The sequence below is a fragment of the Pseudoliparis swirei genome, chromosome 3 (genome assembly GCF_029220125.1).
Source record: "Pseudoliparis swirei isolate HS2019 ecotype Mariana Trench chromosome 3, NWPU_hadal_v1, whole genome shotgun sequence".
Taxonomy (NCBI): Eukaryota; Metazoa; Chordata; class Actinopteri; order Perciformes; family Liparidae; genus Pseudoliparis; species Pseudoliparis swirei.
In genome coordinates this window covers 10,820,690-10,833,226 of record NC_079390.1, presented here as the reverse complement: position 1 = coordinate 10,833,226, position 12,537 = coordinate 10,820,690, and the positions used below count along the sequence as shown (strand labels likewise).

Here is a 12,537-nt window from a genome sequence, read left to right as displayed (position 1 = left end):
AGTAAAAGTCCATTTAAAGAAATAGTCTTAATCAATACATACATATAGATACGGCATGGACATTTTGCTGCAACAGCAGGATGTTTGGGGGAAATTAAGTTAACCATCTCGTAAGCAGGACAAAACAATTGCAGTGCAAAAACTGAAACGGGGCAACCACAATGTATCAGCAAGCAATTAAACTGCACATGAGAGGGAGTTGTTGATTGCTGATTTATATGAAGATGAAAGACAGAAATGTCCAGTCATATCTCTTTAAATAATGAAAACATATATGTTCCCTGCTTTTTAAATATTAAATGTAAAAACATCTGTAAATGTGGTGGGGAAGCTAAAACTAAGTATAATTTCATTACAGACTGTGAAAGGAAAGTTGATGAGTGTTGGGTTTTTACTGGCTCTACGTGCAGTGTTGCTACACTCAGGCTCCCATATTTACTTTCACAGACAGGAGCTGAGGAGTCATTACGTCTCATTAGCTTTTTCATTAACACTTTCCATGAAACATTGACATCATCAAACATGTCGTCTCAGTGGATGTAGAACAGTGACTGCTACATTGTATTGTTATCACTTTATAATGAAGTAGTGTAGATACACAAAGTTTACAATTTATCTTTAAAGGTTACATTATTATATTAACAAGAATAATATTACGTGTTTGATAGCAAATGTCATGAGTGATTGTGACTATGCTGTAACAGTGACCCAGTTAGTAACCCTTACACTGCACATGTATTTGGCCATGTGAACACCTTCAGTGCTGTTCTTAAATTCTACCTCTAAATGTCAAACGCAGTGGCACTGGGTTTGTTTACAGATGCGACAGCATCGCAACGCTCAGCTGTTTCACGGTGTATGAGTACATTATACTTTCTGTGTTAAACTGTCTTGCTTTTTTCCGTAGTGTGCATGCAAACAAACCTAGAAAGTGATATTGTTGAGTCGCTTAAACAGACTTTCTGGACAGCCATGAGGCAAATATATAAATAAAAAATGATCTCGTTTTGCCTTTGATTGTGACAAATCATACAAATTGCAAAAGCCACCGTGATGATTGGCTGCTTCCCCGCAACTGAAAACAAGGTACAAATATGATTAAAAGTGATGTGACTTTCTATAATGTTAAGTGGTTTGTTGACAGAAAAATTCCATTAGCTGTCGCCAATACACAAACCATATTGATGCATTATGTTTTTAACATGCCATTTAAAAAACAATATGTATATCTCTCGGGTAAGTAACAGTTGTGTGGATCCACAAGGACGCACAACCACACAGTCCGTGGGATACTGACTTCTTCTAATTGGTTGTCCCTTAACCCCTCTTCACTGTGGTTAATGTACAGTTTGACTTGTGCTGTCAGGCAACAGAATAGAAATTAGATAATTTAAATTATGGGTCTCTCTCTGTGGCTCGGTGGTTGGTACTGTCTTCTAACAGCAAGAAGGTCTGACGGGGTCCTGTCAGACTGTTTGCCCTATGATGGACTGGCAATGCGACCAGGGGGTTTGCCTGCTTTCTGCTCAATGCATGCTCCAACACCCCATGACCCTGAATATAAATACGTAAGGATGGGAAATGAATAGATGGATATATTTTTTTTCTATGTTACTCCTTGAAATAAATGACAGACTTTTACTAGCTGAATAGTCTTGTATTCATAACGTTTCAGGTTATAAATTCAATCACGTCTTCAAGTAAAGTTTCTTGGTGTGGTTGGTCGGAAAATGCCCAAAATGTGGCTTATCTTTCAGCCTAGGACTGCCTAAAGCTGTTAAGCCTCAAGCTCTGTTTCAACCCAGGTCTTTTTCTCTCTGCCAGTGGGCCTGTTTATGGGGATCTGTCCATGGTGCTGACGCTGAAACCCAAGGTCTGGCAGAAAAAGCTGGTCAGAGACATGTAAGGCCTTGTAAGCAGGGATGACTCTAATAAAAGTCACTTTGAGGTGACATCTGTCAACTAGTGGAGTTCAGAAAAGACTCAATGTCAGTTTATAGCCAAAAGATTAATTAGATTGTCAAGCGCAGAGCACATGTCTTTAAGGTTCTTTATCACTTGGAAATTAAGTTTGGCATGTCACCAACATAAAAGTCAGTCAGAGCTCAAAACCAGCTAATTTCATTTATAGATATAAACAGTGAAAATGGGCACACAGATCTTCGCAATGTAAATTGTATTGTGTACAGACTGCACACTCTCAGCATTATCCTCTCTAATAGATCACAGATTATATATTGCCACAGGCATAGCCTGTCAGACACCAACAATTGGGAGTATATATGCTTCCTTTTCACAGATGGTTTAATTTCAACTACTAAATCGGAAAGTGTGAAATGTATACCTACATGAATATATATATATATATATATATATATAGATGCAGAATACAAGCTGAAGCTGCAATTAAACCGTTTTTGGTGAAGCTTGTAATGTTTTTGTGTCAGATGTTCTTATTTAAATGTATGTAAACTGGGCTAATATTTTGTACCTCCTTTCAGCAGGAGTCAAATATAAAATTAAACCCTCCAAAACGAAAGAGTAGAATCAACACTTCCCTGAAATGTTGTCATCAAAAACTGATCAGCTTTACAAAGTTACCGGAAGATTTGCGAAGGAATTGTAGGTGCTTTGGCTTTACAATGCACAGATGGCCTGTATTTAATACACTGGCAACATCAACTCCAGTGTCCTGGAACCACCCAAATCCACACCTGTAATTCATTTAGCCCACTGACACAGATGTATGTTGTAGGCTACAGGGGACTGAAAACTAGACTACAGAACATGTTGCCTGTGTGTGTGTGTGTGTGTGTGTGTGTGTGGAGGGGGATTTCAACAATATACAGTATGAGTAAGCATCTTGGCACATTAGCCATCTCAGCTATAAGACATATAGTCAGCTCCATCATCTGTCTGAGCAACCTTTTGTACTGTATCAGACTGCTCTCACAGCAAACTGCGAAAAAACAACAACAGCAAACAGGCTGATAAATGTTGCTTTTGCAGCACTTTTGAGGGACTATACAAGATAAGCAACATATGAGATCCTGACGATTAAGAGATGAATTGGCTTTAATTAATCAATGCCCTTATTCTGCAATAATACAACAAGTTTCTTGGGCTTTGTGACATTTTTGTATGCCAGCACACACATTATAATCACAATACTTGCACTGATACATGACATGTTCAAGCTGCTAAGGAGTAACCAATGTGCAATTAAGGCAGCCCATATGAATAAATGAGCAACTTTCGTCTGCATGAGCCATTTAAACAGTTGGCATGCACACAATCCTAATCAACACTGAAATAACCAACTATTAACTATTAACACTATTGGCATGGTGCATTTATTGTTTGAAAGACGAATTTAACAGGAAGGACACGTTCCCTGGAGACCATGTGATTTATCGGTATCTTAATGCACAAGAACATGGATCGAACAATACGCTTCAAGTCAACAGAGTGTCTTCCTGGACATATACATAAGTGAAAACACATTAACTCAACAATAAGATGCATTAATGTATGCAAACATAAACTTACCGTCGGTTTGGGTGTACAGAAGTCCACAGAGAAATAAATACTGTAGAGGACCCATTCTGGCATATTGGCCCCGTATAAGCTACCGGCGCATGAATTCCTCCTCGAGCGAATATAAACAGTCAATAAATCAACCAGTGCTGTTTCCACTTGCGCGAGGTCGAGATGAGCAACTGTTTAAAGTTAGTCAACTAAAAGAACCGAATCAGTCATTTCAACCGCTGAGAGAAAGCGTCCACGCGTCCATTCTTCCTCTCGCAGAGCGCGCCACTACGCGCAGGTCTAGTCGACTCGCCGACACGTTGGAAATTTCTGCAGTCTGCAATTTGCGATCATGCCCGACGCCCAAAGACACTCCGGTGGCTGACGGTTCCCCCGTCCGACCGCATATTCTTCTGACACTTTACCGGGTCCGACCGCGGGGAAGCGCATCCATCCTCACGCGGGACAAGTTGAGGGACGAAAGGTGGAGACGGGATTCAGTCAGAGGTGAGTAGCAGCAACGGTGCAGCACAGCAGCAACAGCCCCTCCTCTCCACCCCGCTGCCCTGGGAGAAACTCACCGGCAAATAGCACATATACAATACATCTGAACCCCGAAACTCAGCAGCACTTTGCCTTCTGGACAATTAGATGTTGATGATGGTGCTCATTCGTACATCCACCCCCCTCCAAGTTCCTCCACCCCTCGTTTTTGTCTTTTTTTCTGGGAAGTAGTTGTACAGGTCACAAATCCGTATACTCACACGCAGCATGATCAATATGTATTCAAATGAAAGTACCTTGGCCATTTTTTTTATTCTTTCTTTGTCAGATTAGATATGCAATCATTATTTAATTGTATGTAATTGCTTTGCCCTTCAACATAACTAATTAAATAGCCTTTACTGAATTGTTTCCTGTTTCTTTTCATCTGCTCTTTATTATCATGCAGCATCAGGACACGTTCTGTGCACACACACAGGACAGTCTGCCAGGTTTATACGTGTTCGCATTTAAATCAGGACGATATAATTAAACCAAACGAAACATCCCAGACTCAACATCGCAACTGTAAGTGAATGCATTTTTGTCATTGGAGGCATTTTGTTTGTCCAACACACAACTATCACATACTTTGTTCTCCTTTTAGCCCCTAACCCCTGGTGCACCACCATCCTGTCAAAGTCGAGTCATTTAACCCTTGAATCAATATTACACCCTCCCGCTTTAGGATTAATTTGACCCCATTCAATGTTTAATGTCGGTGTTCTTTCGGTAGTCAACAAACAAACATAAAGTGCCTCACACTTAAACTTGGAAAACAATATTAATTCTAATAATTTTCTGGAGGTTTCAATTGCTGGCATCAAATTGAACCCAAAGGGTAAAATATGTTAGTAAATATAAAGGTAACAGGAGGGTGAAACATTGAATCGGGTCAAAATGACCCAAAGGCGGGGGGAGGGTGTAATATTGATTCGGATCAAAATGACCCTAAGGCAACACAAGGGTTAACCCCACCCCCAGTGTTACCAGGTGGTATATTATTTCCATGTTCATGGTTGAAAAAGCTTTCGCAAAAAGGTGTATGTTTTCAAAGAAATATCATGCCCACAGCTTGAGGTGCTTATTCTGCTCAATATTGTCGATCGCATAATAAATGCAGTGGCTCGCTGTGAGAGGACAATGAGAGGGGCTGAATCAGGTGTTATTGATCCGGAGGGTGAAATTAAGCAATTTTTAGCATTGTGTTCAGAGCAGTATATTGAATAGTACTTGGGGACGATGACTAAATCGAGACTGAATGAAGGGGGTGTAAAGTGAAAACATTAATTTTAATTGGACAGATCTCATCCATCAGAGAATTATGTCGTCAATAGTGTTTTCCTGTCAGATTGCTCTCATGGCAGCTCAGCTCAGCTTATGGTGTTGTGAAGACTTGCCTCAATCACTTTTTATTAATGATTCAATAATGCAAGACAACTGAGCGCTGAATATTTAAGGGACTTTTTTCTAATTAAAAAAATTGTGGACAAAAATGACAATGCAGGGGGAAACATAAGTACTTGTCACTGACTGTTATCCAGATTTTATGCAGACGGTGACCTTAACACATTGCACAATCACGTCCTGTCTTTCAGATTTGGATGGAGATAATAAAGAGGCTTTTGAAGAAATGAATAACCTCACAAAATCCATCAAGGTGAACTTTAATGATCTGAGAAGGAAACTTCAAGAATACGTTAGTGCTAATTGTACCAAATGACTTAATACACACTGATGCTGCTATTCATCATGAGCACTTACTGTTGAATAAAATGTTGCTATCAATCTCATATCACTTTCCTTAGAGAATTAACAGACATAGTGAGAGCCAACATGGTAATGCAAGTGTTTAAATGCAAGAGAGATATTACAATATTCAGTCTAGACACTGGAAAATGTGACGATTAATGAACATCATCCCGTGACACAGGAAGTTTTTTTCGTGATCAAATCTTTTATTGGTTTTCGAGATACGCTCATGCAAAATAAAAAATGTACACATCCAACGGTACTCAGACAAAAACCATTACAAAAATAAAAAAATAAAGAATATAAATATATATTATGATACAATTATGTATATTGTTGAATTTTGCTTAAAGCCGCGGACCAGCATAAGATAGTTATTTCTTCAACACCATGTATTCTGGCTATTGATAGTTCCATATTCACTACATCAAGGTAGCTAGCTAACCACTCGGGTTTCCTAAGAGAGTGCAGGGGACTCCATCGCATTGCTAGCATTTTTTTTGCGGCTGTCAGGCCGGTTGCTAAGGTGCGTCTTAGTGTTTGTGATAAGTCCAGTGTTGACAAATCATTTATAAGCAGCACAGCAGGAGCTCATAGAATTACATAATCCAGTATCTTTGACAAAAAGAAAGAAACCACTTTCCAAAAAAGGGTTACTTCTTCACATAACCAACATGTGCATGAAAGAGCCCACATGTCCTCCTGTACAAAGGGTACATATTGGTACCGGAAGTTTGAGACGATTTACATGTACATGTACTTCATTACATTTACATCAGATGAAACCACTGCAACACATGGATTGGTACCGTAAGTACTATATGCAACACAGACACTCTGTTAGCCGGACCGGCTGTGTGCGCGTTCAGATCATGTTCATGCTCACGGCCGCTACTCATGCACTACGCCATTACGGTGGTTACAGCTGATAACGGTGTTGCCCCGACCTCCGGTTTCCCCTCAGGTAAGCACTGTTAGCGCTGTTAGGACCTTTGCCGTTGTTTGAACTGTTAAACCTGTTTACGCAGTTAGCGCCATTTTGCTGCGAGTCATTACCTCTGCCATCACGTTGAGAGCCGTTTAGGCAATTTCAATAGTGATAATCTCGTATGACTAATTTTGTTCTTATGTTATCTTTCTGAGAGCCCAGAATATGAGAAAACTGTTTAAATAGCACTCCTAGTGGTAGCTATTAGGTATTACAAAGAAGAAACGATGAATGTATGCAATAATATTAAAGAAGTAACATTGAATGTAGTTGTACATTAGATCACGGATCTATGTGTTATACCTGAATATCAATCATAGAGCACAGAATGTATTATTTGAGTAGATCGGATAGAGAGCACTGAATGTATTATTAGATTAAATCAATTAAATAGCACTGAATGAATTATTTGATTAAATCAATTAAAAAGCACGGAATGTAATAAGCAATTATAACAAATGAATAACCCTGAATGTACTCGGTGAGTATAGAAAATTTATTCATTTGAGTGTATTATGAGATCGTGGATTACAGTCAGACATAGACCGGAGCAGAAGAGAATGTGACTGCAGGTCAGAGGGGGTGCACACTGAAACTGGACACTAAACGACTGATAAAGAAACATTTGAAAAGGAGCAATAAAAGATTTGTCCAATTGTGGAACTGGAAATTGCGGACAAAGAGAAAGAGGAGGACTTTCTTAATTGGACAAAACTTGAGATTTGTCGGAGATCTACGTCTTTTCTCACGGACTATCGAACAGACTATAGACAAGCGTGGTCTGAAGCGATGGGATGTATTTAAGGCCCTGTTTCATGAAACATATTTTGTTGTATTTCAAAGTGTTATTCAATTTGTAAGTGTGTTTGCTATAGCTGTTATATGAATAATTTTTTATTGTAACTGCAACCATCGATTCGGCTCAATGTTGTTGACAGACCTCTTAGATGGAGAAACTCGCTTGAGGAAGGCCGTACTTTCCCAACAAATATTTATCATTCAGTTAACCGCAATTAAATGTAAATGAAATAAGAGACATTATCACTCTTCACTTGACCTCCCTCGTTGTTGTTTTTTGTCATTCATATTCTCTTATAATTACCATCATTACAGAAAAGTTATATATAAATACAAAAGACTATATCTAAATATATATGTATATATATATGTATGTACACACATATACAGTGAGATTGAAAATGCCATTAAAATGGAGAAATACAGGAGGAAATGGCATGTGGCATAAGTAACTGCGTAATTGCATTTTATGCCCTGTATGAAGTCCCAAAAAAAAGAATGTATGTTTATTGAGGGAGTTGACATGTTTATCTTTGAAGTTGAAGAAGATAAGAGAGGCAGAGAAAGACTCCATCTCTCATCACACTGAGGCCGTCATGTTTCCAGGCAACGTGGGACTCTGCTGCCTTTCTCACACAAACCAAATTCAAAAGGGCTTCTGACTCATCAATCTACTTCTCTCTCTCTCTTTCCCTCTCTCAGTTGATCACACATAGGAGACAGTGTCAAGGTCACAAGTTGTGTCCGCACCATTACCTACTCATAACCGTGTTTGTCCAAGCCAGGAGTGTTGGAGGTAACAGATGGTGTGTGTGTGTGTGTGTGTGTGTGTGTGTGTGTGTGTGTGTGTGTGTGTGTGTGTGTGTGTGTGTGTGACAGCGTGTTCAACACAAGGCAAGCTCAGCCTTCGTGAGACTAGACAGAGTCGACATGTGTCCTGACCACAAAGTCCAAACCTGTACAAGGGACAGCGCTCTGTCCTTCAGCTTAAGGTTGTAAATCCAGTGGATGCCTTATACACTGCCTTGAGATACACACCAATTATTTGAGTATGTTCCTAATATGTACAACTGGGAAATGTAGAAAGCCAGAGGAAAACTGTATTCTTTTGTAATCCGTAATTTTTGACAACAAATTTCTAATTTCATTACATCCAATAAAAGCATAGATCTTTGAAATACTCTGGCCTTTTTCCCTTTCTCTCAAGAAAACCTGCATTTCTCTACCTTTTAATATAACTGCTCTTATTGTGCTCCAATTTCCTGTTTTATTGAAAAAAGACATAAAATACAAGACAAAGGAAAGACTATCTACATTGTTCCACTGTGGTCAATAAGTTCCAAAGACCAATACACATACACTCGCATACATATTAAAAAAGGTTGATCAAAAGGCATTCATACAGGAGCACTACCATTCCTATTCAGGCTACTGCAGGTTGCAGCTCATTTCAGATTGCAGATCACTGAGTCAATCTGGCTCTCAAATGGCGCCATATGATGAATGCGCTTGTATTGTATTGAACAGTAAATTGATCCATGCAAGATCAATTATGTTGCTGTGTAGTGTACAATCCATCAGTTGCAGTCAAATGGGCATTTGGTGACTGTTTTGAGCATTTTCCACTGTTATTCAGATTGGCTGAGTTCCACAAGTTATTAAGATAATATGTGGAGTTGTTTTCACACCTGTCAGGGAAAATGCAACATGAGGTTGTTCGGGGCCGAAGATAGCGAGAGGCTGCAAGCTGAGTCTGGAGGATGGGTAGGTGTAGCTGGCTGTTCATCCCTGATAGGGATTTTCTCCTTGAACAGTCCCCTCAGTGAACTCTAAAACAAACCATGAAAATTGCTTTTCACATTAAAGTCTGTGGAACTTGTGTCACGGTCGTACTGCAAAGCCTTACAGCGTCAAATCAACACAAGTTGGCTCCAATGCCGTTTCAACTGGTGCAGGAGAAGGTGCTGAATCAAAGGATGGACCAGTTCTCTCACAGTATCTGACAGAAGCCTCGAGGTTGTGTGCTGCTGCCAGCAAACACAAACTCTACTGGTTGTATGGTCAGTTAATAAAGAACTGAATGGGTTTTTGTTGTTACGCATCAATGACCATTGACTTGATTCATGCTCAAAGAAAATTGGATCTGTTTGACACTATGTTTCGAGTCAAAGGTTTCCCAAGCAGGACCTGAGTTGGTAAGAGACCACTGGCACCGACGCCACATGCACTAATGCTACGACTGCTGCATCCACATGGAATCAGGCAGACTGAAGACGGCAAACCGGATGTCATGTTAGTGAGAGTGAGAGCACAACGGTAAAATCAGGTGAGGCTGGGAGAGAAAACTCACAATAAGTCACAGTCGATGTCCAAATTGAATACATTTTATTTTTGCAATGAAATCTACAACTGGATGTTACATAGATCCCTAATACCGGAGAAAGTTGCATTTAGCTACATGTATTACAAGATTATTTCCATTGAATAATAGGCATTCAATCATTTAATTTTACAAATGTTATTCTCATCCTTATAGCAAGAGATTGTGTGTTTCTTTTTGTTGCCCTGCCATTCCGTCCAACTGTTTGTTTATTTCTCCGGTTCTGCATCGAGGCCGTTCTCTACATCTTAAACTGAACCAAGTCTCTCGGGACACTTTTGAAGTAATGGGCAGAGGACTCTTGAAATCAGAGCTAGACATCACAAGATGTCTCTTCTCAGGAGTTGCAGTTTTCTTTCGTGGAGGTGAGTGGTGTTGTCAATGCATTACTATCACTTTATTCTCTTGCAATGGACACAGTACTTCCTCTGTATACCTTTACGCTCCACAAATTACCATTGAAGTCCTGACATACCTTGCTAGAGTGGAAAGAGAAGGGCCCACATATACCATCTCCATTTAAATGCTTTCAAGGTGAAAAAGGCCCCATTCAGCTTCTTGAAGTGGAAGCGGTACTTTGGGGGACACGAGTGAGGTATCTCTCTCGTGACAGACATGCGGGAGGAAGAAAGGGCTTCAGTTTAATCAGGCGCAAGGGCATGTACACCATTTGTTTTTCCTCTGGATGAGCACAGGGAACACAAATAGAAAAACAAGGGAAATGCTGAGAGCAATATGAGGGAGAAACTAGAGGAAACACTGTACTCTTTACGTTTTCAAAATGGCAGATAATAGTCTTCTCCCATGCGTGTAAACATTGCATTTCCATAGAAATGGCCTCTTTCTGTGCCTCAAACGGGTAGTCATGGGTGAGAGAGTTATGTAGCACTCAACTCTTAATGTTGTTCGATGCTCTAAAGCAGCACTGACTGTTTTTTTACAAAAAGGAGACAGAAAAACATGCAGTAAGACGGAGGCTGAGAGAGCGTTAGTGTAGGCAGCTTGAATACTGCATCAAACCGTACTTTAATCAATCAGATTGATCTGACAGCAGGCGACAGGCCTGATGCAATGTTTAAATGACTTCATTTTATTTCAATATATTACGAATCTTCCTATTTAGAAATCGGTCTAGTCACTTACAGTATTAAGTCATTTGTGTATTAAAACTATTAAATACCAAGTTTAACCTTAAGTTTTTACACAATTCATTATTCAATGCAGATATATTTGTATGTATTATTTAAATTAACAGGGTTTTTTTCTATCAAATGGGTTGCCAAACTTTATCATTGCAAAAGTTGAAATATGTTCTCTGATTCTCTGATTCTCTTCAGAAAATACCCTACTTTGGTTCGAAGCATTTGATGAACATTAATATTCAACTCTTAAATATTATATTCTTTGCAGGTTTCATGAAATATAATTAGCATAATTTTATAAATGCGTACCGTTATGAATGTAACACAGGATATATGTTCAGAAGAGGCTTGTCCACTTTTTGTATGGACACAATGAATAGATCATTCATTGTAATGCCATGTATTTGGTGACGTTGGACATAGCTTTATGTCGGTATCATTAATGTACATCAACCAAACTACATCGTCCAACTGAGGCAAAGGGATTATTATCTTTCGATCATCAAGTTTTTTATTATTCAATTGTTTCTTGTTGATAAGAAATTAAAGATATTTAATATAGTTGTATTGTATTTCAGAAATGAATATTATCCATCATCCATTTTCCACATTCAGACAAAACTAAATTATCTGATAATTAGAGTGAGTGATGACAATTATAATTTGCAGATTCTTATTAGTTCACTAAGCCAATTACATTTTTTCATCATATTCTAAAGACGTAGTTCTGAAAATATAAAAGTTCTATTAATAAATATCCCTTTGTGATTTCAATTCATGAGAAGAATGATGGACAATGTAATGAAAGACGTCTCTCAGTTTAGAGTGGTGTGGGACTTTATACGGCATCTGTCTTTGTAGGCACAGTCTTGAGAACACAATAACTCAAGAACAATACATGCCAGAAACTGAATACGTACACCACAGGTTTCTCCTGGAAAACTGTCATGCACTCCTCTACAGTCGATGATCTGATTAGATTTTAGAAGGGTCTTGCCGCATTAATTTGCATTTCTGTGAAGAAAAATACATTAATTTTAGACTACAGTCAAGCTCAGGCAGCACCTCCATTTCTGAGGACATGGTTCTTCTCTGAATAAATGCTGGGCTGCTCCATTAATGAGGTCCAATGATCCAAGCAGAATAGTTCAGTTGTGTCAGGTAGTGGGAAGGGAGAGGGACAGTGGGCTGGCTTGCCCATTGATTTTGCACATCACGACCAACTCAATGTTTGCTGGTCAGTCTTCCATGTGTCCCTCACCTATGGTCATGAGGTTCTGGGCAGTGACCGAAAGAATGAGATTGTGGATACAAGTGACCGTGGGTTTCTGGCCGGCACTGTGCGTGACATGGTGAAGGATTTAATTCAATTCAATTCAATTCAGTTTATTTGTATAGCCCAATTT

General features: G+C 39.2%; 1 protein-coding gene across 1 annotated transcript in view; it reads right to left on the bottom strand.

Annotated features, from left to right (window-relative positions):
- Positions 1-3,604, bottom strand: part of LOC130191700 (roundabout homolog 2-like) — a 71,535-nt gene extending 67,931 nt beyond the window's left edge. The window contains exon 1 of the mRNA XM_056411363.1: positions 3,550-3,604. Coding sequence (XP_056267338.1) covers positions 3,550-3,604 — 55 coding nt within the window. The remainder of the gene's footprint in view (positions 1-3,549) is intronic.
- Between the last annotated feature and the right edge of the window lie 8,933 nt (positions 3,605-12,537).